General features: G+C 38.0%; 3 protein-coding genes and 1 pseudogene across 4 annotated transcripts; 1 reads left to right on the top strand and 3 right to left on the bottom strand.

The window, feature by feature from the left end:
- Window positions 1-3,456: 3,456 nt before the first annotated feature.
- Window positions 3,457-5,819, top strand: LOC103966284 (pentatricopeptide repeat-containing protein At3g21470). The gene is given in 2 exon segments (XM_009379431.3): window positions 3,457-4,963; window positions 4,966-5,819. Coding segments are annotated over 2 exon segments (1,767 nt in total). The 5' UTR covers window positions 3,457-3,568; the 3' UTR covers window positions 5,338-5,819.
- Window positions 5,608-7,880, bottom strand: LOC103966283 (psbP domain-containing protein 4, chloroplastic-like). Of its 2 annotated transcripts, XM_048575956.1 has the most exons (6): window positions 7,334-7,880; window positions 6,693-6,796; window positions 6,397-6,508; window positions 6,038-6,265; window positions 5,844-5,928; window positions 5,608-5,725 (listed from the first exon to the last, which is right to left on the bottom strand). In XM_048575956.1, exons 1-5 carry the CDS (start codon window positions 7,656-7,658, stop codon window positions 5,864-5,866), a joined length of 834 nt encoding a protein of 277 aa, XP_048431913.1. In that variant the 5' UTR covers window positions 7,659-7,880; the 3' UTR covers window positions 5,608-5,725; window positions 5,844-5,863. The 2 variants fall into 2 exon arrangements, with proteins under 2 accessions (XP_048431913.1, XP_009377705.2); XM_009379430.3 differs by having other exon boundaries at window positions 5,683-5,928; window positions 7,334-7,879.
- A 373-nt stretch (window positions 7,881-8,253) lies between these two features.
- On the bottom strand, window positions 8,254-11,053 carry LOC103966301 (annotated as a pseudogene).
- A 5,635-nt stretch (window positions 11,054-16,688) lies between these two features.
- Window positions 16,689-24,962, bottom strand: LOC103966300 (glutathione hydrolase 2). Its single transcript, XM_048575891.1, is given in 7 exon segments — window positions 16,689-16,954; window positions 17,100-17,237; window positions 17,603-17,864; window positions 18,274-18,509; window positions 18,627-18,874; window positions 18,877-18,988; window positions 24,618-24,962. Coding segments are annotated over 7 exon segments (1,578 nt in total). The 3' UTR covers window positions 16,689-16,717.
- Between the last annotated feature and the right edge of the window lie 327 nt (window positions 24,963-25,289).

Genomic DNA, 25,289 nt, shown 5'->3' with positions numbered 1-25,289 from the left:
TACATACAGTTCAGAACAATAATCTAGGAGGAAAATATTGATATAAAGATACACAGAATGCTAATTCTCTTGAAATAAAAAAAAAAAAAGGGAACCCTTAATTATCATGCAGGACCATATATATTTCAGTATTGATGAGACTCAGACAAGGTTCAAATCATAGAGTATGGTTGCGTCTATGGTATTAAATATGTTGAAGGCTACATTGCCCTAAAGGGGAAGGACTCTTGCATCACTGATTTTAAGGTGTAGCTCAGTGCATCGTCGACATCCAACCTGTATATATAGGATAGAGGATTAATGAATGAAACAAGCTTCATGGTCAATACAATCCAAATTTTTTATTTGTATAAACATTGTGTCGGCAATCGAAGTTATGGACACAACTAGTTGTTATTAATAAGGTGAATCTTAGTTGATCATTCATTTGAATATATAGCCGTTCTGTACGCAGTGCCCTACGAGATAGGTAAGTACTGCATGAAAGTTTCAATCAAGGACGTCAAATACATTTTTTCTATTTTTTGGCAAACTTATGTCATACAATATGCTGTTTCTTCAACTAGCACCACCAAATGGCGCAGTTAGTTTGTCATGGTTACGTAGGTTTGCTTTCTGTTCAAATGGCAGGTAATAAAGGATAAGATAATGTGAACCTCATGCTCTTGTACATCCCCCCTTATGTATAACCGGGTTGAGAAATACTCAGAACTCGGAACCTTTCAACATATATGTGTGTAGAGGAACCTTTCAACATTTGTGTGTGTGTGTGTGTTTTTTATTTTTGTATTACAAGGGTTATTTCAGTTTCCTTCATCACATATATGCTTTTGATTGGTATCGTTTAGTTGCTATATATCGTGCCGAGAGCATGCATAACATGTTTATCATAATTCACCAAATCCCCACTATGTATGGATGTACGAAGTAAAGCTGACACTTTAGTGAAGCATTTTCTTATAGAGATGAGTTCTACTGTTATATGTTAGACCTACATGTATGTATTAAAAATTGTGCAAGTTTTTGTGTAACATTGGCCCTGTTGTAATGAAGGCGAATTCAAACAAAGCAACTATATATACATACTGGGACCAATTTGTTAGAAAATATTAGTATTTTAAGTTTATTATATTGTTAGGGTATGTGGTATATATTTTACGTATTAGGGTCTTTTAGGTTTATATCTCTATAAATATAACTTGTAATTTAGTATGCGAACTAAGTCAAAATGCATGTGGTTCTCAATTTGTAATCATCTCAACAATCTTGTTCATTTATTTTCCTGATTGTAAAATTATATTCTTAGTTTCATAGTTTATTCATTTGTCTATTACTTGTACTCTGAATGTCAACTTAATTAAATCGTACGAAAGCTATTTGCAAGGCTGACCAAATTATCACAAACTTTTTGCCCTTCGTGTATACACACACGTGTAGACATGGTTATTCATATTTTGCCAAGACGAACTCTGGTTATTTGTATTGAGATTAATCGAATTATTGATTTTTCTTGATAATGTATTATAGTACGTGGGTAATTTTGTGTTAAAGAATACAACCTTAGCCATGTAAGTTACGTACGTATAGTCTATCACCAATCTTCTCAGATCAAGTCAAAACTTCGGGTTTTTGCTTGGTCTCTAAATACTTAGGCCATCTCCAATCGAAGGAGGACCAAAGGGTTCGCTTTAGTCCTACAGTCCTCCAAGAAACTAATATTTTAATGAACAGTATCATGCCATATTTCATACCATCTCCAACCTAGGGGCCAAATGGTCATAGGTCAAACACAGTCCTGTGACAAAAAAAAAAAAACCATCTCTAACCGAGGGGGCCAAAGGGTCATAGTATGAAATGTGAAGAATTGAAATAAAATGAGATAAGATAATATGAAATGATGAAAAGTATACAAGAAATGGTGTAGGAAAAAAATTAGAATTAAAAAAAAAAAAAAAGTGAGCTAAGCTGGGGGAAAAAAAAAAAGAGTGGGCTGGGCAAAAAAAAAAAAAGAAGAGGGCTAGTTGGCTGGCTGGAGATGGCCATCTCGCTGGCTTGATTGGTTGGTTTTGGCTCGGTGGGGCCCACAAGCCCTTTGGCTTAGCCCTCTGTTGGAGAAAGTTTTTGTGTCATTTTGGACTATTTTCAGCTCTATAGCTCTCTGGCCGGATTAGTTAGAGATGACCTTACATTATATATCAACGAAAGTTGTGTTGGGCATTTATATCACCAAAATAAGTATTTTTCATTGTTCAAGATTTTAGAGGTTCCTATATTTATTTGACTATTACCAAGTACAAATATAACAAAAGCAACAATACTTGGCTACTCAAAGATGAGTATGAACTCCTATTCAGAATTTTTAGTGTTTTAATCATAGAATTTTATGTTTATGATCAGAACTGTTCATATTATGAATCACATTGTAAAGATCATCTCTACAAAAAATAAATTAAAACTAAGGTTGTCTAGTCAATATATTATAGCAAATAGACGATTCGTAATGCTTTTACCAATACCGTTCATTTGTTTTAAAACAGTTTGATGACTGAACGACCTTAGTTTTAATTGATTTTTTTTTTTTTTTGCAGATGTGATCTTTATAGGATAATTTATAATATGAACGGTTCTGATTATAAACACGAACGTTATGTAAATTGACAACGAACAATTTCGAGAAATTTTGACTAGGAAAAACAAAAGGGAAGGGAGTAAAGATTGAGAGAGATATAGGAGGTACAGTGCAAACACAATTCACAAACCTTGTTCTTTAATTTGTATGAACATAGATACATATAAGATATACGACAGAATTTGACAGATGACAACAGTTAAAATTTAAGTATATTTTTCCCTTCGCATTTCTAACAACAGATTACATAACTTTTTTTGTAAAAAATAATCAGCTAGAGTTTTGACCACGACAATCGACTATTTTGAAAATTTAGAAGACGAACAGATTACGTAAGTGAATTTGGTTAAACTTGATGATCACCACTGAAACAACAATGTATACCACGTCAAACTATTAGTCCAGTGTATATTCATCTCTCCCTCTCTCTAAAGAGAATAATGTTCGGTCCAACATTAATCCACCACAGGCCTTGTGGCCCAAGGGCTCAATAACATATTCCAGCCCACAAAGTCCTGCCTCCTTCTTGAAGCTCCTGCAAGTTTTTTGTTTGTTTTTTTTATAAATTTTTTATTATAACAAATGGTAGTATCTACTGAAGAAGTTGACTAAGCCTTATAACAAGTTTGCCATAATAATGTAGTTCAATTTCATTTTTGACGAGAATCGAACTTAACATTTCTCATTTACAAGTAAAGAATAATACCACTAGACCATAGTACTAAGTGGCTGCAAGTTTTTTAGTTTTAAGAAGAAAAAAAAATTGATAAAGGGGATTGGAAATGCAATTCGTATTTGCATTAAGTTATGATTGAGTGAGAGATTTTTTAAGTTTTAAGGGGTTTTCTTTTAATATAGAAAATTCGTAGTGAACAATTAAATTATTTGTAAAGTTTAAATAACAAGTGAGAGATTACCTAAAAAATCCCTCTTCGGCGGATGACGAGAAATCCAATCTCCCTCCAAATTGCGCATCGTTTAAATTCCAGTGGGAAAGTGGAAACTACCAAAAAAAAAAAAAAACACTTCGAATCACAAACTATGTCACAAATCCCACATGGAAATCCCCACTGCCCTCCTCAAAACAACCAAAACCAAATCCCCTCAAATCCAAAGTACCTCAAACAAATCCATGATTTCTGCACAACAACGGAAAAACCAAATCCTGCAAATTGGTCTTACATTATAAGGAATCACCTCTCTCAAGGATCACTCGCACAAGCGCTTCTCCTGTACACCCGAATTCGGCGTCAAGGAATCTACATTTTAGGCGTTCTTCCTTTGATTCTCAAGGCCTGTGCTTCTCTTTCGTGCGTAAATCGTGGGAAGGCATTGCACGCCGAGTCTATCAAGTCTGGTATGAATTCTGATGTCTTGGTTGGCACGTCATTGGTTGACATGTACGCGAAATGCGGGCAAGTTTTTGAGTCCCGGAAAGTGTTTGATTATATGCCTGAGAGAAATGTGGTCACATGGAATGCGATGATAGGTGGGTACTTGAGAAGTGGGGATAAAACATCTGCTTTGTTTTTGTTTGAGAAGATGTCTATGCGGACATCTGTGACTTGGGTTGAGATGATCGACGGGTTTGCGAGGAGTGGAGACACGGTTAGTGCTAGGCGATTCTTTGATCAGGTTCCGCAGGAGTTGAAGAATGTGGTTGTGTGGACTGTAATGGCTGATGGGTATTCTAGCAATGGGCAGATGGAGGCGGCAAGGGAAGTTTTTGAGGCAATGCCGCAGCGTAATTTCTTTGTGTGGTCATCGATGATTTCTGGGTATTGCAAGAAAGGTGATGTTAAGGAAGCCAAGTTCATCTTTGACAGAATCCCAGTCCGGAACTTGGTGAACTGGAATTCGATGATATCTGGCTATGCACAAAATGGATTTTGTGAAGAAGCTTTGAACTCATTTCACAAAATGCAAGCCGAAGGCTTTGAGCCAGATGAATTTACTTTTGTGAGCGTTTTATCTGCCTGTGCTCAGTCTGGGCTGTTGGACATTGGCAAGGATATACATAACATGTTAGGCCATAGAAGGATAAAGCTTAGTCAGATTGTTCTGAATGCACTTGTAGACATGTATGCAAAATGTGGCGATTTGATGAATGCTAGGTTGATCTTTGAGGGGATGACTGAAAGGAACACAGTGTGTTGGAATGCTATGATTTCGGGACTGGCCATTCATGGACAATGCAAAGAGGCTCTTGAATTATTTGGAAGAATGGAAGATTCAAATGAAAGGCCTGATGATATAACCTTTATTTCTGTTCTGTCGGCTTGTGCACATGGGGGTTTTGTGGATGAGGGCATACAAATTTTCTCCAAGATGGAGGAAATATGGTTTGGTAGCAGGAGATTAAGCATTTTGGATGCGTGGTTGACCTTTTGGGACGGGCAGGAAGATTAAGAGAGGCTTATGCTTTAATCAAGAGAATGCCAATCAAACCAAACGACATGGTCTGGGGGGCTATGCTTGGAGCATGCCGGGTTTATATGGATATGGAGATGACGGAACAAGTAGTGAAGGATATTAGCACCCTCGATTCAAACGTTGGGTCAGGTGATAATTCACATTATGTGCTTCTGTCAAATATATATGCTGCCTGTGATAGATGGGAGAAAGCTGAACGGACCAGGATTGACATGACAAGCGAAGGCTTTGAAAAGACTCCGGCTCGCAGTTCATTTGTGCCCAGTGGCTCATAACGTGTATATGGTACTTCTAGGTAAACCATTGTTCCGTGGAAGAGCAGCAGTTTAAGACATGGTGGTAGCTCCCGCCTTAGTTACTGCATGCCAACATAGTGTTTGAAAGGCAGCTTAGTTCTGGCGATCCTGCAGAGGATTTCTTTCAACGAATTCAAACACCTTTTTTCAAACAACCTTATAATGAGCAAAGAATTGATTGGGAGCAGAATGTCGGGCTTATCCGTAAAATCAGAGGAGTATTTACGTCTGAACATGAAATCACAGCAATGGATAACGGAAATGGTTGGTTGAGGCATTGAATAAAACTGGAGTGGCAGCTTGTATCTACTTCTGAACATGAAATCAGAGCAATGGATCTTCAAAGAGATTTTAGCAACAACGTATTCTGCACGTTCAACACAATTTTGCCAATTGTCGTAACAAAGAACTCATCTATACTGCACAGACTTTCCTTCTTTTTCCCCTTATGAAAATCAAAATGAAGGATTTTATCTTTATGCTACCTCAGATTACAAAAGATGACTTAGACAACACGGAAGGAGTCGGCTATTTTCTTCAAGTCCTTGTAATGCCTCTTCCATTGAAGACCTACAAAATCCAAAGCAAGTATGCATTTATTATGTCTTTAGGTATGGCTATTGAATCATTTTTTTTTTTCATAATAAGAAGCATGTCAAAGTAGAAAAAGTATCCGTACCACTTCCAGTTACGCTAAACAAGTACAGGCGATTCCCAGCTGCAGTTGCTGTTATCAGAGCATGAGGTGGCTCCAACTCATACTGGTAATATGTTCTTCCAGAGTCTTGTACAACATTTATGCTCATAACCTTTCCTTCAACATTTTCACCAATAACTTCGGGTCCAAAAGCATTGATTACCGTCTCTGGACGTCCAATTTTCTCAATTGTGGCATCTCCATCTAAATCTGCGAATCACAACAAGAGTTTAAGTTTCATGTTAAAGATTGACCCAGCTAATATAACTGCATTGGCATCTGAGTTTTTTGGTCGTGTTGCAGAAATAAAAGGAAAAATCTTGATTTATATCAAGACTCACTATCTGCAAATCTCAGAACAGGAGCGACAATGACAGAAATGCGTCCCTCCTTTGGGCTACCAAATCTCAAATCGATCTCTGTACCGCCTAGATCCGCTATTGATACTGGAACCTGTTGCATGGAAAAGAAGACAAATATGCAAAATTGAGGCAGTTCTCAGACAGAAGGTAAAACATGATTTATTGGAGGAGAAGATGCAAGAAAGGATAACTCAAGTTTAAATCTTTCACGTTCTTTAGCAACACCAATATCATGTACAACACAAGCTCTTGGCTTTAACAGATTTGATTATTACCTCTTCCCAATCCTGAGGAACTGAAAAGCGATAAGGGATGATAGGGCTCCAACCAACGCCATGCCCTCCAGACTTCTCATCTGGTCTACGGTATGTCCTCCAACCTGTCTAAGCATATACTTACCAGTGAATGAGACCATTTACATATAATCAAAGGCAGAGAAAAGCAATTTTTGTCTTGAAATACCAATTCCTTCGGCCTTGTGAACTTTTAATTTTCAAAAGGGACAGTCTATGCATATGGATAATGGATTATGCTCCATTTTATGCAAATATTCGTAGTATTTGTGAAACATGAAATATGGTCCAAATACCGTCTGGATAACACGAGATCATTTTTTTTTTTTTTTTAATCAAAAGCAGCAGAGGATAACACAATATCTCATAGTACAACTAAAATGTGTAGATTTTGAAAGAGAATATTTCCTATAGGTAAATGATTTCCGTACTCCTTTTCTCCTTCTGCACACCCTATTTATTTTTGTCCTTGATTCTCTTTTAGTTCATTCAATCCGAAGGCCAGAAATAAAAAGGGGCGTGCGGAAATCGGTTTTCTACATTGTATGTAGTTTTTCCTTATTTCTCTTAACTATTGTTTGTTGCTAACTTGCTACGAGCAGTGTAAGATGAAGGATACCAACCTTGTTCATCCGGTTCGGACAGACCGGGAATCCGGCCGGCTAGAAGACCTTGTTTCACCACTGCCAATCCCTCTCCCGGAAAACCCAACACTTGAGAAGAAAACAAAGAAGCTCCTGCAGAAAGCAACACGGATCGTCTCTTCAAAATCCCGGAGAAATTCTCAGCTTCTCCATCAACCAAGCCACTCTCTGTCGAACGTGAGCCAACTTTTGTCCTGGAATTTCCATCCTCCAATGAAGACTGAACAACCAAATTGTACGAAGGAATTGCTTGCCGCTGATGAGTCCAGGAGAAGCTCCAACCGATAAGTGAGGCTGTTCTCATTTCCTCCACCACTTTTGAAGCACAAGACGAGTGAGAAATTCAGACTCCCTTTAAAGTTTTCTGGAAAGACCAATACAAAGTGTTTTGATTAACAAACTTTGTGCATTTGGCAAGCGAGTGCTGTACAAGCTGAGGTTCTCGGTCCTTCTGGGATTTTGAGTATTTTGTGGTGCACAAATCCTGGATTTTTCCCTAATCGTTTTCGGACTGACACGTGGCATTTTATCACTTGTGATCAATAAATCAAATCTCTTTGGCGCTGGCTTACCTTTTAGTTCTAAGCGTCCTATTTACGAGTCCGTTATATTTTCAGAGAAGCGGAATTCAAAAATAGAATCTCGAGTGCAAAAATAAACATTCTTAACCAAGAAGCTGTGGATGCGAGCAGACAAAAAACAAATACCTGCGAAGCAGAATCAACTCATTGGCAAACTGCAAACATAAAGTTTGAATCCTCAACTCATAGTTTAAATGAATTTAGTATAGACAATCGTTTGATTAAAAAAAAAATTCCCCAGACAAATTAAGTAATTAACTGTGTATGGCAAGCAAAAATGCATTATCAAATTCAAAATGATAGTAAATTAAGGCCAATGGATCCACCCTCATATTAACTTACAATTCTATGGAGTACACAAGGTCCCAGAGAGGTAAGATTTTTCTCACTAAGCTGAAAAAAATTGTTTATAAACAATTTACAACAAAAAATTTAGATATGAAAAAATAATGAACATATGAACTTCAGAAAGACACAGAAACTATACAAAGAAGCTATATAGATGATTCCATGCCATAATCAAGGCAAAGGCATTGGCAGTCTCCACTCCGAAAATTCGACCAAGTTTCTATTTACAACAGTTCCATTGTGCAACCAGAATGTTTCTGAAGACTGGTGAAACAGCCTAACTTTCCTCTGAAGCTCCCAAAGAATCGCATGCATTGCCGAACATGAAGCTGATTCTGAAGCATAGGCCCATAAACATCTTACTTGTCTGCCCCGGCTTATCATCCCTTCTATATATTCATCTGCACAAGAGAAACAACAATGAACCACAACATTTAAAATAAATAAAAAGGACAAGTTTTAGCTATGGTATGCTGAAACAAACATTAACCAGAGCAACAAGTGCACTGAGTGCTGCATTTGACCTGGTATTGACTCTAGGTACTGCAAAAGCTCAGGACCTATTCGAGTGGATGGCCATTTAATTGATATCTGGGTGTAGTCAACAACATTTTGGAAAGGCAGTTCTACTTAATCTGATAATATCACAGGTACACACTCCTGTTGCAGCAAGAAAAGCATTATTTCTACAAGACTATTATCTTACATGTTTAGGTCTAGAAAGATAAAGGGAAGTGGGAGCAGAGAGAGAGAGAGAGAGAGAGAGAGAGAGCAAGCAAGAAAGACAGACAGACCACAAAGAAAGCCTCATAAAATCGAAGAGTCCAGGATGACTCCCCACATGGAGCAAAGCAGAACTTGGCGTCACGCAGGTGTTCAAAATAATCTATTCTTCCCATCGCATTGATATGATGGAGTTTACACAATTTTCTCAGCATTAAAATATAAGAAAATATAATAAATTATCACACTTTCCATGGCATCTTGATGCAACTGGAAGCCTGAAATCATCATTTCCATAAAAATGACAACAAAAATATAATGTTTAAAATCCGATTTCTTCCTTCTACCTATGTCAGATAGAAGGATCTGCCGGATATAAGCGCTTTACATTCAAAATCACACACAAATAGGTAAAGACAAGAAACTGCTCAGTTAATTCAATTTACAGACAGAGCTAAAAATCCAAATTAGTTATTTCTTTTTACCCTTCTTACAACATGTGTGCTCAACAATCAACATTATGTCCCAAATTTTTTTCTGATAGAGATATACAACAGAAAAACAACTACTTATCCACCATATGAAACAGTTTAGGTCGGAAACAAGAAAAGCATTGATGACCATCATGAAACAACCGCACCTTGAAAAAACAAATATGTGGCCACGGCCACCAGATCGCCTGAAATATGGCATTCGACTTAACACCTGCAAGAATTTTCACCAAATAAGCATAAATTAACAAGAGCTTAAATGGATCCCCATCAAATACAGAGAACATCACCGAGCTCAAGCAACGATAAGAAGAGGTTAAACACATAGGCTTAAAGTTCCTCAAGGAAATGAAAAAGAATTTACCTTCACATATATGTCTGGTTAATCTCCTTATCATTAAGACCCCCCATCATCCGAACGCATTTAGTATACGTAGGCACAAAAAATAGGTCTGCTTCCTCTTTCTTCCTCGTCCGAAACCTCGAATTTAGCAGTAGCCTGTGTATTTTAACCTACATTTATGTTTAAAGAGTAAGTTTGAATTCTCAAGCTCAACTCTTATGTCTAGAAATTAAATTTTGGTATAACTTTATTAAAATTATAAGAGTTAAAAGTCCTTACTTGAGGCAAGCTATCAAATAAATGAGCCTCATGTCCTACATTATGGAGTGTTTGTGAACTTTCACCTGTGCAAGTAAATTCCTACAAAAAAATTTTGACCAAAAAAATAAAATTACATTTGCAAGATAACACATTAATCACTTTGTACATGCACATAATACAATTTAAGTACCTCCATAGCTATATGTCGTCTTGCGGGAGTTTTTTAACTCTTGGATGTCGACTTAGACTCTTTTTGTTCAAGCGGGTCCTTCAGTCAACGGCATAGACGTCCGACTGTAGCTTGTCTTTTAACTCCACAAACAATTGTTGTTTCACAATTATTAGGCTCAACCATTGTCTCAACATGTTCTTTATACCAGTTGAATCAACCATGCCTTTCAAATTTTGAACACCACTTGTGCAATCTTTTTCGCCAAGGCTTTTCTTTATTTCTTCCAAACCTCTAAGCATCTCAATTGAACGATGAGGTGCATACTCAGTTAACTTGTCATGTTCTGCAGTTAAAGAAGCAATTTCACAAAAATTGCAACACAAATGGCTATAACCTTTTCCCATAGACACTTTAGGATTGTCATGAGCACCCACTCCATGGTAATCTTTCATACTTCTAGCCTTTGTCGTTCTTGTCCATCGATTTAATATGTAATGGGATGAAGGAGCGGTCTAAGAGGCTAGTCAAGAAGAAGGAGGCGGCGACCAAAAGGAGGGCTTCGATCTGGTGCGTGCGGGTGCACATAGGATGCTGGTGGTGCTGCGTGATGAATGGTCGGGCTTTGTTATTTACACTTCCCATTTTCAGAGTATCGTCAGTGCTGGATGGCAGTGGGGTTCTTCTGCAGCTCTGCTTCTGAGGAAGAAGGGAATGAGTTAAGGTTTTCTGTCCCAACATTAGATGTCCCCTCCCTGTCCCAGTCCTATAATCAACATTCATCGTTCACGTTTCACATTTTATGTTTCATCCGAGTCAAGCAATGCATCAAGATTTAAGTTAGAAGATAAATTACAATTATGGTAGTGGTAGTGAGTTGTGACGTGGATCTTCATTTAAGATTACAATTGCGGTAGTGAATTGTGACGTGAATTTTTGTTTTAGCTTTGAATTTGAGATAGGGAGTTTCTTGAGAAACTTATCTAAAATTTCATTAATGAAACTCTCTTTGTCAATCAAAAGAGGGTGAAAATGCATCTTTGTTTTTTATCACAACAAAAAAGTTAAGGACAGTAACGTAATTTCACATACAAAATTTTGTAATTTTTTTTAAACCTCACCTACTTGTAATTTTATCATCTCTAATTAAAAAAAATAATTAAAAAACATGCTATTTCCCTCTCTTCTCACTCTCATGTTCTCTTTCACTCTCTTCCTCTCTCCTTCAATTTTAACCACTAAAGTAAAAAATACAAACTTTGTGCGTGGGCATATATTAGTCACTATTGGGGTATTTGTTTTTTTTTAACTTTGTGAAATATGTGTTCTACTTAGTATGTTTATAACTGATATAATTATTTATATTGGAACCTTGACATGTTATTGTTATTTTCGATAATGTGGATATCTTTATAAGGTTGATTACATGCATGTGTCATTGCATATTGGAGTGGATGAATTTTATTGAAATATTCAGAGGTTGGGAAATGGAAATGGAAACTAGTTTTTGTGTGGTTGAGTTCGACTCTCGTAGGTACCAGCAAGAGGCAAAAGTGAATTTTTAATTTTTATTTTGAAAAGATGCGATTATGTATTAATTATGGTTGAAACCCAACAAGGTTTAACCCAGGTAGTACATCAAGGATTACAGAGAGAGATTACAAGCAATCCTCAATGAGGAGATCCAAAATGAAGGTAGGAGGGTCTCCAACCACTCACAAGGACTTCTAATTGAAAGAGCATAACGAGCAAGCTGCAACTATGTTGGCCTGGCGGCGGATGTGGGCAAATAAATCTTCAATGACTGCAGGGAAGAAAGCTTTGGTATCCTCCACAACTTGACCGAGAGTTTACCAATTCGAGGAGGAGTCCGAGAGCTCCCCAACAATGTGAAGAGGATCACCTTCAATTTGTAAATTTGTAAAACCCCTTACCACTGCCCAAAACAAACATTCTCTAGCCACTAATTATGCCTCAGCGTGTAAAGCGGAGTAGATATCAGGGAAGTTCTTGCTCGCAGCAGCCACAAAAGTTCCAGCGTCATCCCTAACAATCATTGAGCATTCGGGATGATTGAGTTACGAGTGTTAGTTTGTAGAATAGAGCATTCGAACCACCACTGCAGTAGTAAAATGAATGGTATGAGACGTGCAGGTCCGCGTGTTTTATTATATAGATTAACGGATGGGTAATTAAAGTTAAGCTACATACATGGTTTATTAGTTAAATGGTTACTACCGTGACTTGCCACTAGTTATCTCCATTTTTAAAGAAAGAAAAAATGATCACATGTTATAATTAATTACGTGTTGCATTACACTTGGTTTAGCCTTGACAATTATTATAGATAAGACCTATGTCCCTACTAACGGTGGTTTCACTCACCCTATCCATTTTAGACATTGTAGGGTCGACACAGGACATGTGTTAGATGAGCTGAGGTTGTGTTAGACAAGAAAGATTTAAGGGTTTCATTTATTTTTGTACATCTTGTACTGGTTTTTGGAGTTCTTATTATAAGAGAAGTTCATCCTTTTGTTTTATTTTACTTTTTACTCACGCAACGAGCACAAAATTAATTTTTCCACCGATCCTGAATCTGAGGCGTGACATAATGGTATCAAAGCATTAATTTTGTTGACAACACATTAGCCTTAGCAAGCCATCTATATATCTTACTTGTCAAGTATCTACATACTCATATGACACTTCATGTGATGATGTGGCACTCACCTATCATGAGTTGCCACTTGGCTTTGCATCTCATGACTCATAAGTCATGTGTTCCTTCTAAGAGAAGTTTGGTTTTTTGTTTTATTTTTTCCACGTGTATTGGGTAGGGGGTTAAGTTTTCCACTGACCCAGGGTCTAGGGCATGACACAAGACCATAGAGAGTTTAACTATGATGTGTTGGATGACTTTGTTGCTATTAATGAAGAGCTTTGCTGTTGAGATTAAGTTGTTCTTTTAATAGGATTATACTGCAGAACTATAAATTTAATAGGTTTCTTTGATTTTGGCACAAGGTGCAAGACTGGTGCATATTTTTTTGTGTAATTTGCTAACTTTATTAAAGCACTCGAAGTGCAAAACTAATTCTTGTAAAAATTGTTGATTTCGTTTTGGTAAATTGGGCACAAAGCCAAATATTTTGCAATTACTAATTAGACTTTCATGGTTAATTCAAGCAAAAGGTGTACGGAGCGAATTAGCGTAAGAGAAAAAGATGGGAAAAATGTAGAATGTCCACATTAGGGATAAAATTATTTTTTTTCCCTTAGACAATTGGCATGTGTCGCACATTTAACTGAGTTGGATGGAAAATTGGATGAAAATTGCTCAAATCTAACTTCAGGGGTTCAATTGGCTAAATTTACAATTTAAAGAGTAATCGATTGAAATTAAAATTCAGGGGAAAATTGACAGTTCTTTATACAAATTTAGTGGGAAATCGCTATGAATATCTCTCCTTAATAACAGAGTAGAAGATTTAAAGTAATTAGTAATCATCCATAGAAGGTAATCATGTCCAATGAGACAAAATGCCAACGGTAAGGGCATGCTAATAAGCCACTTGAATCCATAAACAAACAGAAATTGCACCAACCAAAAAAATAAATAATAAACTGACGAGGGACGAGGTAATTAGCATAATGCAAGTCTAGCGACTCACACCTCAAAGCAATGCCCATAGTCAAATGGTCAGTTCGAATTTAAGTTTACATAAGGAAAACATGAATTGAATACATGAGGAAAACATGATGCCAATGTTTGTTCGCATTAGTAAAACATGAATTGAATACATAATTGAATCACAACAAGGGAAAACTGAATTCCTACTCGTCCTCATCGTCATTTGTTGCTCCTAGTGTCGTCCTTAAACTCCACCTCCACAATTTTTTTGAACTTTTTGAACTCGATCTTGATCTTGTTTCTCTTCGCTTTCTATACATCCAACCCTATTGAAGGTTTTGAATATCAAATTCTAGGTGTGAGATCCTTCGGAGTGTGCAAGTATGCTATCTTCCACCGCAAATAGCTTTTAGCATTCTTCTGGAGATTCGTTTTGGCCCCTTGATAGCCTTTCTCGATTTTTCCATGGACCGGAGTTGGCGTAGTTTCAAGAAATTGAAGTCACTACACCAACTCCGGTCCGTGGAGTTATCGGGGAAGGCTGTCCATGAGTACAAAACGAATCTTCAGAAGAATGCTAAAAGCACTTTGCAGTGGAAGATAGCTCATTCCAGTTTTACAAATCAATCCCGCATAAGTTGTTTTCCCATCAAAATTGCACAACTGTGAGAGAATGAAGATTTGAAGGCTTTCTCGATTTTTTCCAGTGACGTGCGATAAATGCATGGAAAGATAAGATATATAGCTACGTTTTCCATATTTTTACATAATTTTCTAGAAGATAAATCGACCCCAAAACTGGTGTACAATACAGATGACGTGTTTCCCAAGTAAGGTTTATGATGAAGCCATGACATGAATATTTGTGAAGTACTTTGTCAATTATTATCCGATTATATGCCATGTTATATTCTTAACCTTTGTGTGTATTTTATTCTAGGTTCGAATTTCTAATGATTGATCACCTTCAGGAATTTTGCATCTAGATAGTTAGATAAATCTATGAGGATGACCAATCAATTAGGTTTATTGGAATTAAGATTAAGAAGAGTAGACAAATTAGTGAGGATGACCAATATCAAGCTAGTCCTACTTGGTTGACATGATTCTTTTATGCTTAATGGGTTTTTATGTGTTCAATTGTATGTCTAACCAATAGAATATAATTATCATGTAGAGATATAAGAGTTGATGCCTGACCACGGATTAATTCATACCTTAGAAAGAATAACCTTTAACATTGGCATGGTAATTGGATAGTAGTTGGCTAAGAAAAGTAAATAGGATTGTTATTGGTGAATTCATAACCTTAGGTTTTCTTGTCATTTGCTTATTTTAATTAGTTGTCTTTTCTTTTTCTTATTAATTTTAGTGTTAATCAATTACTCAATTATTCGATTCAATCTATCCTTTGTTTGTTTAATTAAGTCTAGCATGCTTAATTGGTTAAATTGGTATTAAAAGCAATCCATGTGGGGTCGACCTTGTATTTGCATATATTGCTACAATTGATTTGTGCGCTTGCGAGTTTAATTTGGTTTAAATTAATCTATTATTTAGGTTAGTTTAAATATACATCAAGTTTTTGGCGTCGTTGCCGGGAATTGCCCCTTAATTCCAATTCAGCTTGCTAATTGCGCTTTACTTAATTTTTCTAGTTTAGTTTTCATAGTTTTTTTTTTTTAAATTTATTTTATTTTTTTAAAAGAAAAAGAAAACAAAAACCAAAAAGGTTGCGGTACCCACTGTATGATTCTCTTTGTGCTGGAATTCTTTGTCCATTAGTTATTAGGCTTATTGGCACTGCCTTCTTTTAAGTTCTTTCCCTTACATTTCTTTTACGAAATATTTAATTTCTGTTTATTATTTTCCTTTTCCATTGTTACTTTTTAATTTCGTGTCATTGTTTCCCGTTGTAGGGAAGAGATAGCTTGGCAGCAATTTTCAATGGAACATTGGCCTTCTAGTGCTCAATTCTCAAAGTTTATGCATGAAGCCACACCCATGGAACCCAAAAAACCTTCATGGGAAGAAGCTTTTGCATTGATGGTTCAAACTAATATGCAATATCAGCAACCAACAACTCAACTTTTGCAAATTCTCACTCAAGGACATCAAATTCTCCAACATGGAGAGCAAGAAAATGAGCAATCGCAATTTTGGAGAAGCAAGTTGGTCAAATTGCTGCGATATTGAGTAAAAGAGACTAAGAAAAATTTCCAAGTGAATCCAAATCTAATCGGATTGAGCGAGATGTATTCCATGAAGAAGATAGTGTCTACACACATTGAGAAGTGAGGAGGACTTCAACAACGAATTGAGTGAACTAGCTGTAGTTGAAGAAAAGAAAGAGTATTCAATGTTGGAAGACCATCTGCATGATCTAACTAATCAAAGTTCTTCAGAAAGTGGCTTCTCGTTGGTTGTGATTTGACTAGTTAGATCATGCAAATGGTCTTCCAACATTGAATACTCTTTCTTTTCTTCAACTAAAGCTAGTTCACTCAATTCGTTGTCGAAATCCTCCTCACTTCTCAATGTGGTGTAGGCACTATCTTCTTCATGGAAGACATCTCGCTCAATCGGATTAGATTTGGATTCACTTGGAAATTTTTCTTAGTCTCTTTTACTAAATATTGCAGCAATTTGACCAACTTGCTTCTCCAAAATTGCGAATGTTTGGGCATTTTCTTGCTCTCCCTGTTGGAGAATTTGATGTCCTTGAGTGAGAATCGCTAATATGCAAGTTCAAGCTAATATGCAATATCAGCAAACAACAACTAGCTTCACTTCCATAGCAACAGTCCACACTTTTAGAAACCAGCAGGAACCCCACCTTTTCTTGGATCGCTCACTGCCACAATCTCCAGAATGCATCCATTATCCTTCAAAGCCTTTATATCTTGAACTGTAAACTGGCAAATAGCCCCAGGAGGAGAGGCTCTAGGACTTGGCCCTTCTTTTGTAAGACTCCTAGTTTGAGCAGGAACTTCAAAGTGATCGCCAGTCACGGACGTCCAGTTCTCATAATGAACCACATCAGGTAATAGCTGCTTATACCGAAATTCTTCTTATCAGTAGGTTTAATTGATAACTAAATTAAAATTATGACTATTGAAGGAGGAAACCTCTCTTTTAGTCAAACAAAAGACAGCTCAATGCAAGAAAAAAGATTGAGAAAAGTTGTATGGGAACCTGATGATAGACCCTTGGAGCCATGACAGAAGAGAGTGGATCCATTCCCCTTGCAAAATGGTTTACGAGAACCTCTGCAGTCACAGGAATGATCAAGGCTCCCCCACTTGCACCCACGACAGCTTTTAGTTGGCCATCCTGTCACGCATATAAACAAGACGTTGAATGTAGGTTTGAAATAATACGACCACTCTAGTACGATAATTTATGTCACTCAACTCATTTCCTGATGGACTTTAGCTAGAGAAAAGTATATGTGTAATTGATAAATCTAATCTAGTAGTGCGAAACGCTTTATTCCAACTTAACAAGTGAGTTATCCTACAAGCATTCCCAACTATTAATCCGCTAGCACATGATCAATCTAATTGTATGCCAAAAAACAAATTTTTCATTGATATTTCCGTTGCCTTCATATGTATAGTTCTCGTATCTTTCTCTGTCTTTCTCTCCCATCTACTATTTCTCTCTCTAATAATTTCTCCATATTGGTTACGCATTACCTTTAGGATTATAGCAGGTGTCATGAACGATAATGGCCTTTTTCCTGGCCTGATAAAATTGGGTGGTGCTGGTGGTAGACCTGTAGAATCATTTCCAAGTATAGAGAAGTCGTTCATTTCATTGTTTAAGACAATCCCTGTACTCGACGACAATACATTAGCACCAAAGTATCCATTCACAGTACTAGTCATGGAGATGGCATTTCCCTGAGGATCTATGACAGACAAATGACTGGTGTCGTGGTCATTGATTTTCCTCCACCTGTTAGGAAACGAGTCGTTATACTGACAACTATTGGTTGAGGAGTTTATGTAATAATAGGATATCTACGTACAAGTACAACCAAAGATATGCGACTCGGAGCAAGTTACACAGCGCATTATAGTAGTTTTTAGGCGGTTTTTATATAAACATAGACTAAAATCCCATACATTTCAAACAAAACTTCTTTTAGAAATGTTAAATTATTTTTAACTGCCAATATAAATGCAATAATACAGATGATAATCAATTTAGTGATCTTCTCAACACAAAATTGCAGTAATTTGTAAATGTCGTTGTACGGATGTATAATTTAATTTTATCAAATTGAATTTGGCTACCAATAAAATAACAAATAGTTATCTGAATGTATAATCTAATGAATAATTAACTTCTTGCCAATACTTACCTGCCACCGTAATGGCTGGGATCAAAAGTCATGTTATCATATATACTTTTCTTTAACTCCTCAGCAAACTCAGGAGAAAGCATATCGGCTAGAACTCTAGTCGCATTTACAAACTCAGGGTCACCAAGATTCATCCTCATGGCGAAAGCATGTTTCAATGATTCAGTTTCCCGATGAGTCCAAAGAGAAGCAGAAACTCCAGAAGCATTTCCATATTGTGAAAGACTGTTTAGCATCTGAGAGTGGAATTGACCAGGATAGTTCATAATAAACTTATTAGAAGCTTCAAAAGAGACGACAAAAGAAACAAAAATAATTGCGTAACACTTGTTTAAGAACAAAGATTTAATCACAAGTATCATCGGAGGACCTCCAGAAGGAGGAGGCATAGTCAATATTTTAAGCCCTAATGTGTGAGCAGATACAGGCTTCCTCAACTTAACCTTATAATTTTGCAAATCCTTCATTGTTAGTATTCCTCCAAGCTTTTGAATATCTCTAACCAATTTCGATCCAATCGATCCATTATAGAAGGCTATGGGACCAAACTTCGAAATTTGACTGAGTGTCTCTGCCAGTTTCATGTTACAGCATGTCTCACCCACGGAAGCCTTCCATGTTGTTTCCAAGATTCATGAAGACCTGCCAGTTCCTTTGGAATTGCTACAGGGAGAGGGCCTTTACCTTTCAGAGTTTCATTGCCAGCATACATATTCTGAAAATAGAAAATTTTGACACAAATAGATACTGTTTGTGTAATTCCAACTAAAAAGGATAAACGCAAATTACCCACATGTGTTCATAGTTGCAAAGACTTGAACCGAAATTATTGAAAAATAGCTAGCATGTTTGTGGATGCAAATTTCTTCCTCTTTCGTCTTGGACAAAATTGTACCTACAAAACAAATAACACTTTAGGTCAAGGTCAAGAGCATCACGCGCTCACGATGAATTTGGTTGGGGGGGCTTTAGCTGAAGAACCTCCGATGCCAAAGTTAGAATTTTGAGGGAAAAGTGTTTTGAGAATTTAGAGAATTGGCCTTGAGTTTTGTAGAGAATGAGGTAGTATTTATAGGGGTGTGGCCGGCCCCTTTAGGAGGAGGAGGACCGGCCACTTGGTTGGTATTTTGGGTGAGGTTCATGATTTGTAGCTAATTAGGAATAATTGAATAATAAATCAATTAATTAGGTAATTAATAGAATAATTTCCTAATTGATATAATAAAAGAATAATGATTTGGGAGTTACCTTGTGAAGAGGATTTGATGAAGATGAATGAAATAGGTTTTGAATTATTACCTATTTTGGACACTTTTGACTTGGTTGAGGGATAATTGCCCATTGCTGCGCATAGCAATCTCGGTGTGCCTCGAAGGTAATTTTGTCATTTTCACCCAAAAATCCACGTGTCGTCTTGTGATTATTTTTGGCTCCACAAATGCCCCCACACTTGTTGGGTTGCTCGCAGGAAAGATTAGCAGGTGTAGAAATCTCCAGCTTTGATGCAGATTCTCAGGTGGACTTGGAATTAGATTCTTCTAGGAAAGGGAAATAAATCACCTCCAAAGCCTATTTAAGCCTACCGTAAGTAGGGGATTAAATCAACTTCGGAGGACAATTATTTATCCCTACAAGAAAGAGAGAAAACTTGAGGATATTTGTTCCCCCTCCCGTAGCATTCTTCTTTGCTTGCCCGTGTAAAGAATCGTCTTCCGTTGATTTCTTTGTCTTCTCCGGGTCGCATCGATGTAAGAAAACTTAATTCTCATTGTCTTCTTCTTGGATGGTGTTGTCGTGGGGCAGCTGTTGGGGTGGTGCGGCACGTCGGCTGGCAGGGGCCAGGATGGAGCAGTCGAATGAGCCACGGTTTGGGCTGCCTCGTCTGGGCTGCTTGCCAAAAATAAGGAAACTACTTGAGTTTGATTTCTCAGCTGCTGTAGATGGAGCAGTCGAATGAGTGAACTGTTGAGCGCAAAGTGGCTACTGCCCCATGACCATTTGCTGCCTAGTTGGTCTTCAAGCATTCGATCTTTTGAGTTATGTGGCCTTCTCACACTGGAGAACTTACCCAGATGGGTGTCGGGGAATTGGTTTACCCTCTCACACTAGAGAGCAATTAGTTTACCCTCTCACACTGGAGAGCAATTAGTTAACCCTCTCGCACTGGAGAGCAATTAGTTTACCCTTTTGCACTGGAGAGCAATTAGTTTACCTTTTTGCACTGGAGATCAATTAGTTTACCCTCTCGCACTGGAAAACAATTAATTTACCCTCTTGCATTGGAGAACTATTAGTTTATCCTTTCACACTGGAGAACAATTAGTTTACCCTATCGCATTGGAGAGCAATTAGTTTACCCTTAGTTTACCCTCTCGCACTAGAGAGCTATTAGTTTACCCTTTCGCACTGGAGAGCAATTAGTTTACCTTCTCACACTGTAGAGCTTGAAAGTCGTTGTCGTGAGTGCAGTTAAGGAAAGCTGGACTGCTGGATAACTGAAATAATCTTTAGCTTGCGAGGTCTCGTTTGGTAAACTGCTTGAGACTTTGAATTGTTTATGGAACCCATGTAAGGATGTAAGCGCAATGAGCTGCTCCAGAATTATTGCACCATCATTAGGTGTTTCATCATGTGCCCTTTTGAGGCTTGGTTGACGCGAGCAACATGGCAAAATTGGCACGGCTAGGAGCCGTAGTGCAAAATTGGCACAATTATGAACCATGGTGATAGATCAATGGCTGTCGGGAGTCGTGGAACAGGTAGGCACGGTTGTGAAAGCAGAGCTGGGGCTGGCGTGGGCCAGGTTGTGCACAATAGGAGGAATTGGACCACTAGGTCCTTGATGCTTGGCTACTGGTAATGTGCTACTTCAGTATTGAATCGTCTAGAGTGTTGAGAATAAGGACTGCCCCCAATTTTTGGTAGTTGGGCTTGTGTGTCATTCTGGTACTCGCTTGCCAGGTTGAGCTACTACCTTTGTCAGAACATAAATAATCTTTGTATTTGTAAATCTATATAAGATAGTTTCGTCTGCTCAATCTTGTCATTGAAAGATGACTCGATTATGTTGGTCATGTCTCATCGGAGCGTCTTGTTAGTAGCTTCGTTACTTTGGAAATCGCGTAATCGTTCGGTCAAGAGCCTCTTAACTTCTTCCTGAATTTGTCTTTGTTGGGTAATGGAGCTTTCAGCTGCCCCCGGTCGTGACCTGCTGGTCTAGGCTGCTCTTCTATGTGTTCAGCTCGTCTAGCAGGCGAGCGGGTAGCTCGCAGGCTACTGGTTGAACTTGAGCCAGATTGAGTGACTGCTTCTCTCCATCCGATGTGTTGCCCACTCCAATGTGAAGTAGATGATGCTCCTTGCTGGCATTGCCGCGAATGAACATGTCGCCTGGAAGATTGCTCATGTTGATTATCAAAGTTTGACCCTAACGGTGAGTGTATGCTGGTCTGTGGGCCTAACCGAAAGTGCACGTTCCTCTGCACATTAAGACAAGAGTATACGCTATCTCGGGGGCCAGGTCGAGAGTGTACACTGCTGGAACGCTCAGTTTGTGGTTGGTTGCTTGCCGGGACGTTACTAAAAAGGTTATTCGTCTGCCCTTGTTTTACTTCGGGACTCCTCGTCAAGGGCACGTTGCATATCGGTGTGCTGCAAGAGCTGATTCACCAAGGTCATCTGTTGTGCAAGGGCGCTAGTCAACTCTATAACTTGTCGAGACAAATGTTATTCTCCATTTAGGTTGGAAGAGCTTAGAAGGAATGCGTCTCCTTGAGCAATGGAAGTGTGGTAGACTCCGGGTGCGAGATTTGAGTTGGGAAATGTCAAATCCGCGGAGAAATATGGTGAAAATGCCCCTAGTTCAATCGTAGGCCCAGAAGTTTAAAGCCGAGACGGTTGAACTAATCTTGAACTGATTTGGGTTACTTGGAAGGTCACGTGAGTAGACTGGGCCACGAAAGCAAGATGGGTCGTGGGAGCAGGCTCCATGAGAGTAGATTGAACCACGGGAGCAGGCTAGGCCATGGGAGCAGGCTAGGCCGCAGAAGCAGACTGGGCCACGGGAGTGGGCTACTCGACATGTGGCGCACGTGGGTGTGAGGCTAGGCTTGCATTGCTAGGGCAGCAGCTTGGCTTGTTGCTGCAAAGTGACGTGGGCCAGAGCTAGTGGCTGCCCCACTACCCCTGGTCACCGTGGGCTCACTGCTATGGAGCTGGCTCACTCCCCATTGCCACGGCAGTCCCCGTGGCTGCCATGGTGATGGTGCTCCTTGGTGGTAAAGTTAATCTTCTTGCCATCGTGTTGAGCCTTATGGATCGTCGTGGTGGGGTTATGTCTCGTCCTCCATCATTCGATCCTGATCTTTGAACATAGGAAGTTTCGTTCATCGAGGTTTCCGAATCCTTGTCATTGTACTTTTTTGGAGAATTTACAGAATTTAGCAAGAAAATTGGCCTTCAGTTTTGGAGAGAATGATGTAGTATTTATAGGGTTGTGGCTGGCCCCTTTAGGAGGAGGAGGACCGGCCACTTGGTTGGTATTTTGGGTGAGGTTCATGATTTGTAGCTAATTAGGAATAATTGAATAATAAATCAATTAATTAGCTAATTAATAGAATAATTTCCTAATTGATTAGCTAATTAATATAAGGGTTATTATACAAAATGGTCCCTGATATTTGTATGATCAATAGAAATGGTTTCTAAGATTGAAAATCAATAGAAATGGTCCCTGAGATTGTTCACCATCCATGATTTTGGTCATTCCGTTAAAAACTTTTTGGGCAATTTTCAAAGTTTTGTAACTCAATCTATTCTTAACCAAATTTGACCCATAATAGATCAAAATGTAGATAAGAAAGTGTAGAACAAGATTATACCTATTTGGAAGCCCAATGATTGTCGGAGATGGCCGGAAAATAGCCTGAAAGGTGATTGGTCTGCAGGAAAACTAGAAAACTTGCCAGAAACTGGGTAAAATTTAAACGTTCATAACTTCTTGAATACTCAATGAAATCGAGTGATTCAAAAATGAAAATCATATTTACTGCTAACTTGCCGTGGTTTGGCTTGAAAACTGCTCGAAAGTGGCTAACTCAAAAATGGTTAACCACTTTCGAGTCGTTGTCCGACCAAACCACAGCAAGTTAGCCTTTGAAAAAGGTACCATTCTCTTCGTCTCGTCAAGAAGTATTATTTTCATTTTTGAATCATTCAATTTGGTTGAGTATTGAAGAAGTTACGAACGCTTAAAGTTTACCCAGTTTCCGGCGAGTTTTCCAGTTTTCCCCTCGGACCATTCACCTTTCAGGCTATTTTCCGGCCATCTCCGACAACCATTGGGCTTCCAAATAGGTATAATCTTATTCTACACTTTTCTATCTTCATTTTGATATATTATGGGTCGAATTTGGTTAAGAAACGATTGTGTTACAAAGCTTTGAAAATTGCCTAAAATCGTTTTTAACGGAAGGACCAAAATCATGGATGATGAACAAACGATTGAGTTATAAAGCTTTGAAAATTGCCTAAAATCATTTTTAACGGAATAGCCAAAATCATGGATGGTGGACAATCTTAAACACTATTTCTATTGATTTTCAATCTCAGGGACCATTTTTATTGATCATGCAAATCTCAGGGACCATTTTGTATAATAACCCTTAATATAATAAAAGAGGAATGATTTGGGAGTTACCTTGTGGAGATGATTTGATGAGGATGGATGAAATAGGTTTTGAATTATTACTTATTTTGGGCACTTTTGACTTGGTTGAGGGATGATTGCCCACTGCTTATGTGTAGAAATCCCGATGTGCCTCGAGGGTAATTTTGTCTTTTTAACCCAAAAATCCACGTGTCGCCTTGTGATTATTTTTGGCTCCACAATGTTGTTATTCCTAGTCCTATTATTTGAGAGGAGTGGATTGTTGAACTCTGCATATGCTCTAAAGCTCATTCAAAATCTAAAAGAAGAACTTGCTCATACAATAACGAATTGTTGAATCAAAGAACATATCATTAGTATCAATTCCGCAAAGTTGTTTTTCGACTTCCATTGCCTGCCAAGAATCCTAGTGGAAAGAAAATCTTCTAGCCAATTAACCGATCATTCTAATCTTTGATGACCATAAAATGAATTTTTACATTGAAAAGTGAAGTTTCACATTTTCTAAGGTAAACAAAAATGCGGATGGTTTTTCTTTTCATCAATAAAATGTAATTATCAAAACAGCTAAAAGTGTGATGTTCCTTATCAGAATGTTTCACGCGATGGTGATTATTTGCACTCAAGTGAAAATCAATTGAGGAAAGGAATTCAATAAAGCATGTAGAATACGAACCTCAGAAGCAATTAAAGGTGTAGTTTCTCTTATATCAAAGGCATGTGCTTCCCCATTGGCTAGCCTAATAAGCATGAAGGCTCCGCCTCTAAGCCCACTTGATGCTAGACTCACAACCCCTAAGCAAAGAACAGCAGCTACTGATGCATCAACGACATTGCCACCTTCACGAAAAACATCTATCCCAGTTCTAGAACATCAGAGATCATCAGTGGTAACAGCAGCATGGCGCACTGAAATTACATCTCGCCTACTTTTGACGGAACCACTCATATCATCAAGGCTTGAAAGGAATACAAGTACAATGGTGAACAACAACGGCAACGGATCTGCAAGCGAAAACATATAATTTTGTTGAGTGTTCCTCATCATACAAATCAACAAAGAAGTCCTAACCCTTAAGTCTCAACCAAATGAAATTAAATTGCTAGCAATAGGAGCAGCAGAAACACATGTGTACTATTTTCGTTGTAAATTCAATAGTAGTTTAAAGGTTTTTGAATCTTATTAGGGTGACTTATTTTAGATTATGGGTCAAGTTTCCAAATTTGGACCTAATGACTAATAATAGTCAACTACATAGACTTAGGTGAAAAAAAGCTTAAACATCAAAATGGTCTTGTGTTTTACATTATTGGTCAATTTGGCCCCGTGCTTTTTATTTGGCCAAAT

This window comes from the organism of the source record quoted next, unplaced genomic scaffold (genome assembly GCF_019419815.1).
Source record: "Pyrus x bretschneideri cultivar Hongxiangsu unplaced genomic scaffold, Pyrus_bretschneideri_v1 Contig81, whole genome shotgun sequence".
Lineage (NCBI taxonomy): Eukaryota > Viridiplantae > Streptophyta > Magnoliopsida > Rosales > Rosaceae > Pyrus > Pyrus x bretschneideri.
The sequence above is the reverse complement of the archived record's forward strand: the minus strand, read 5'-3'. Positions and strand labels throughout refer to the sequence as shown.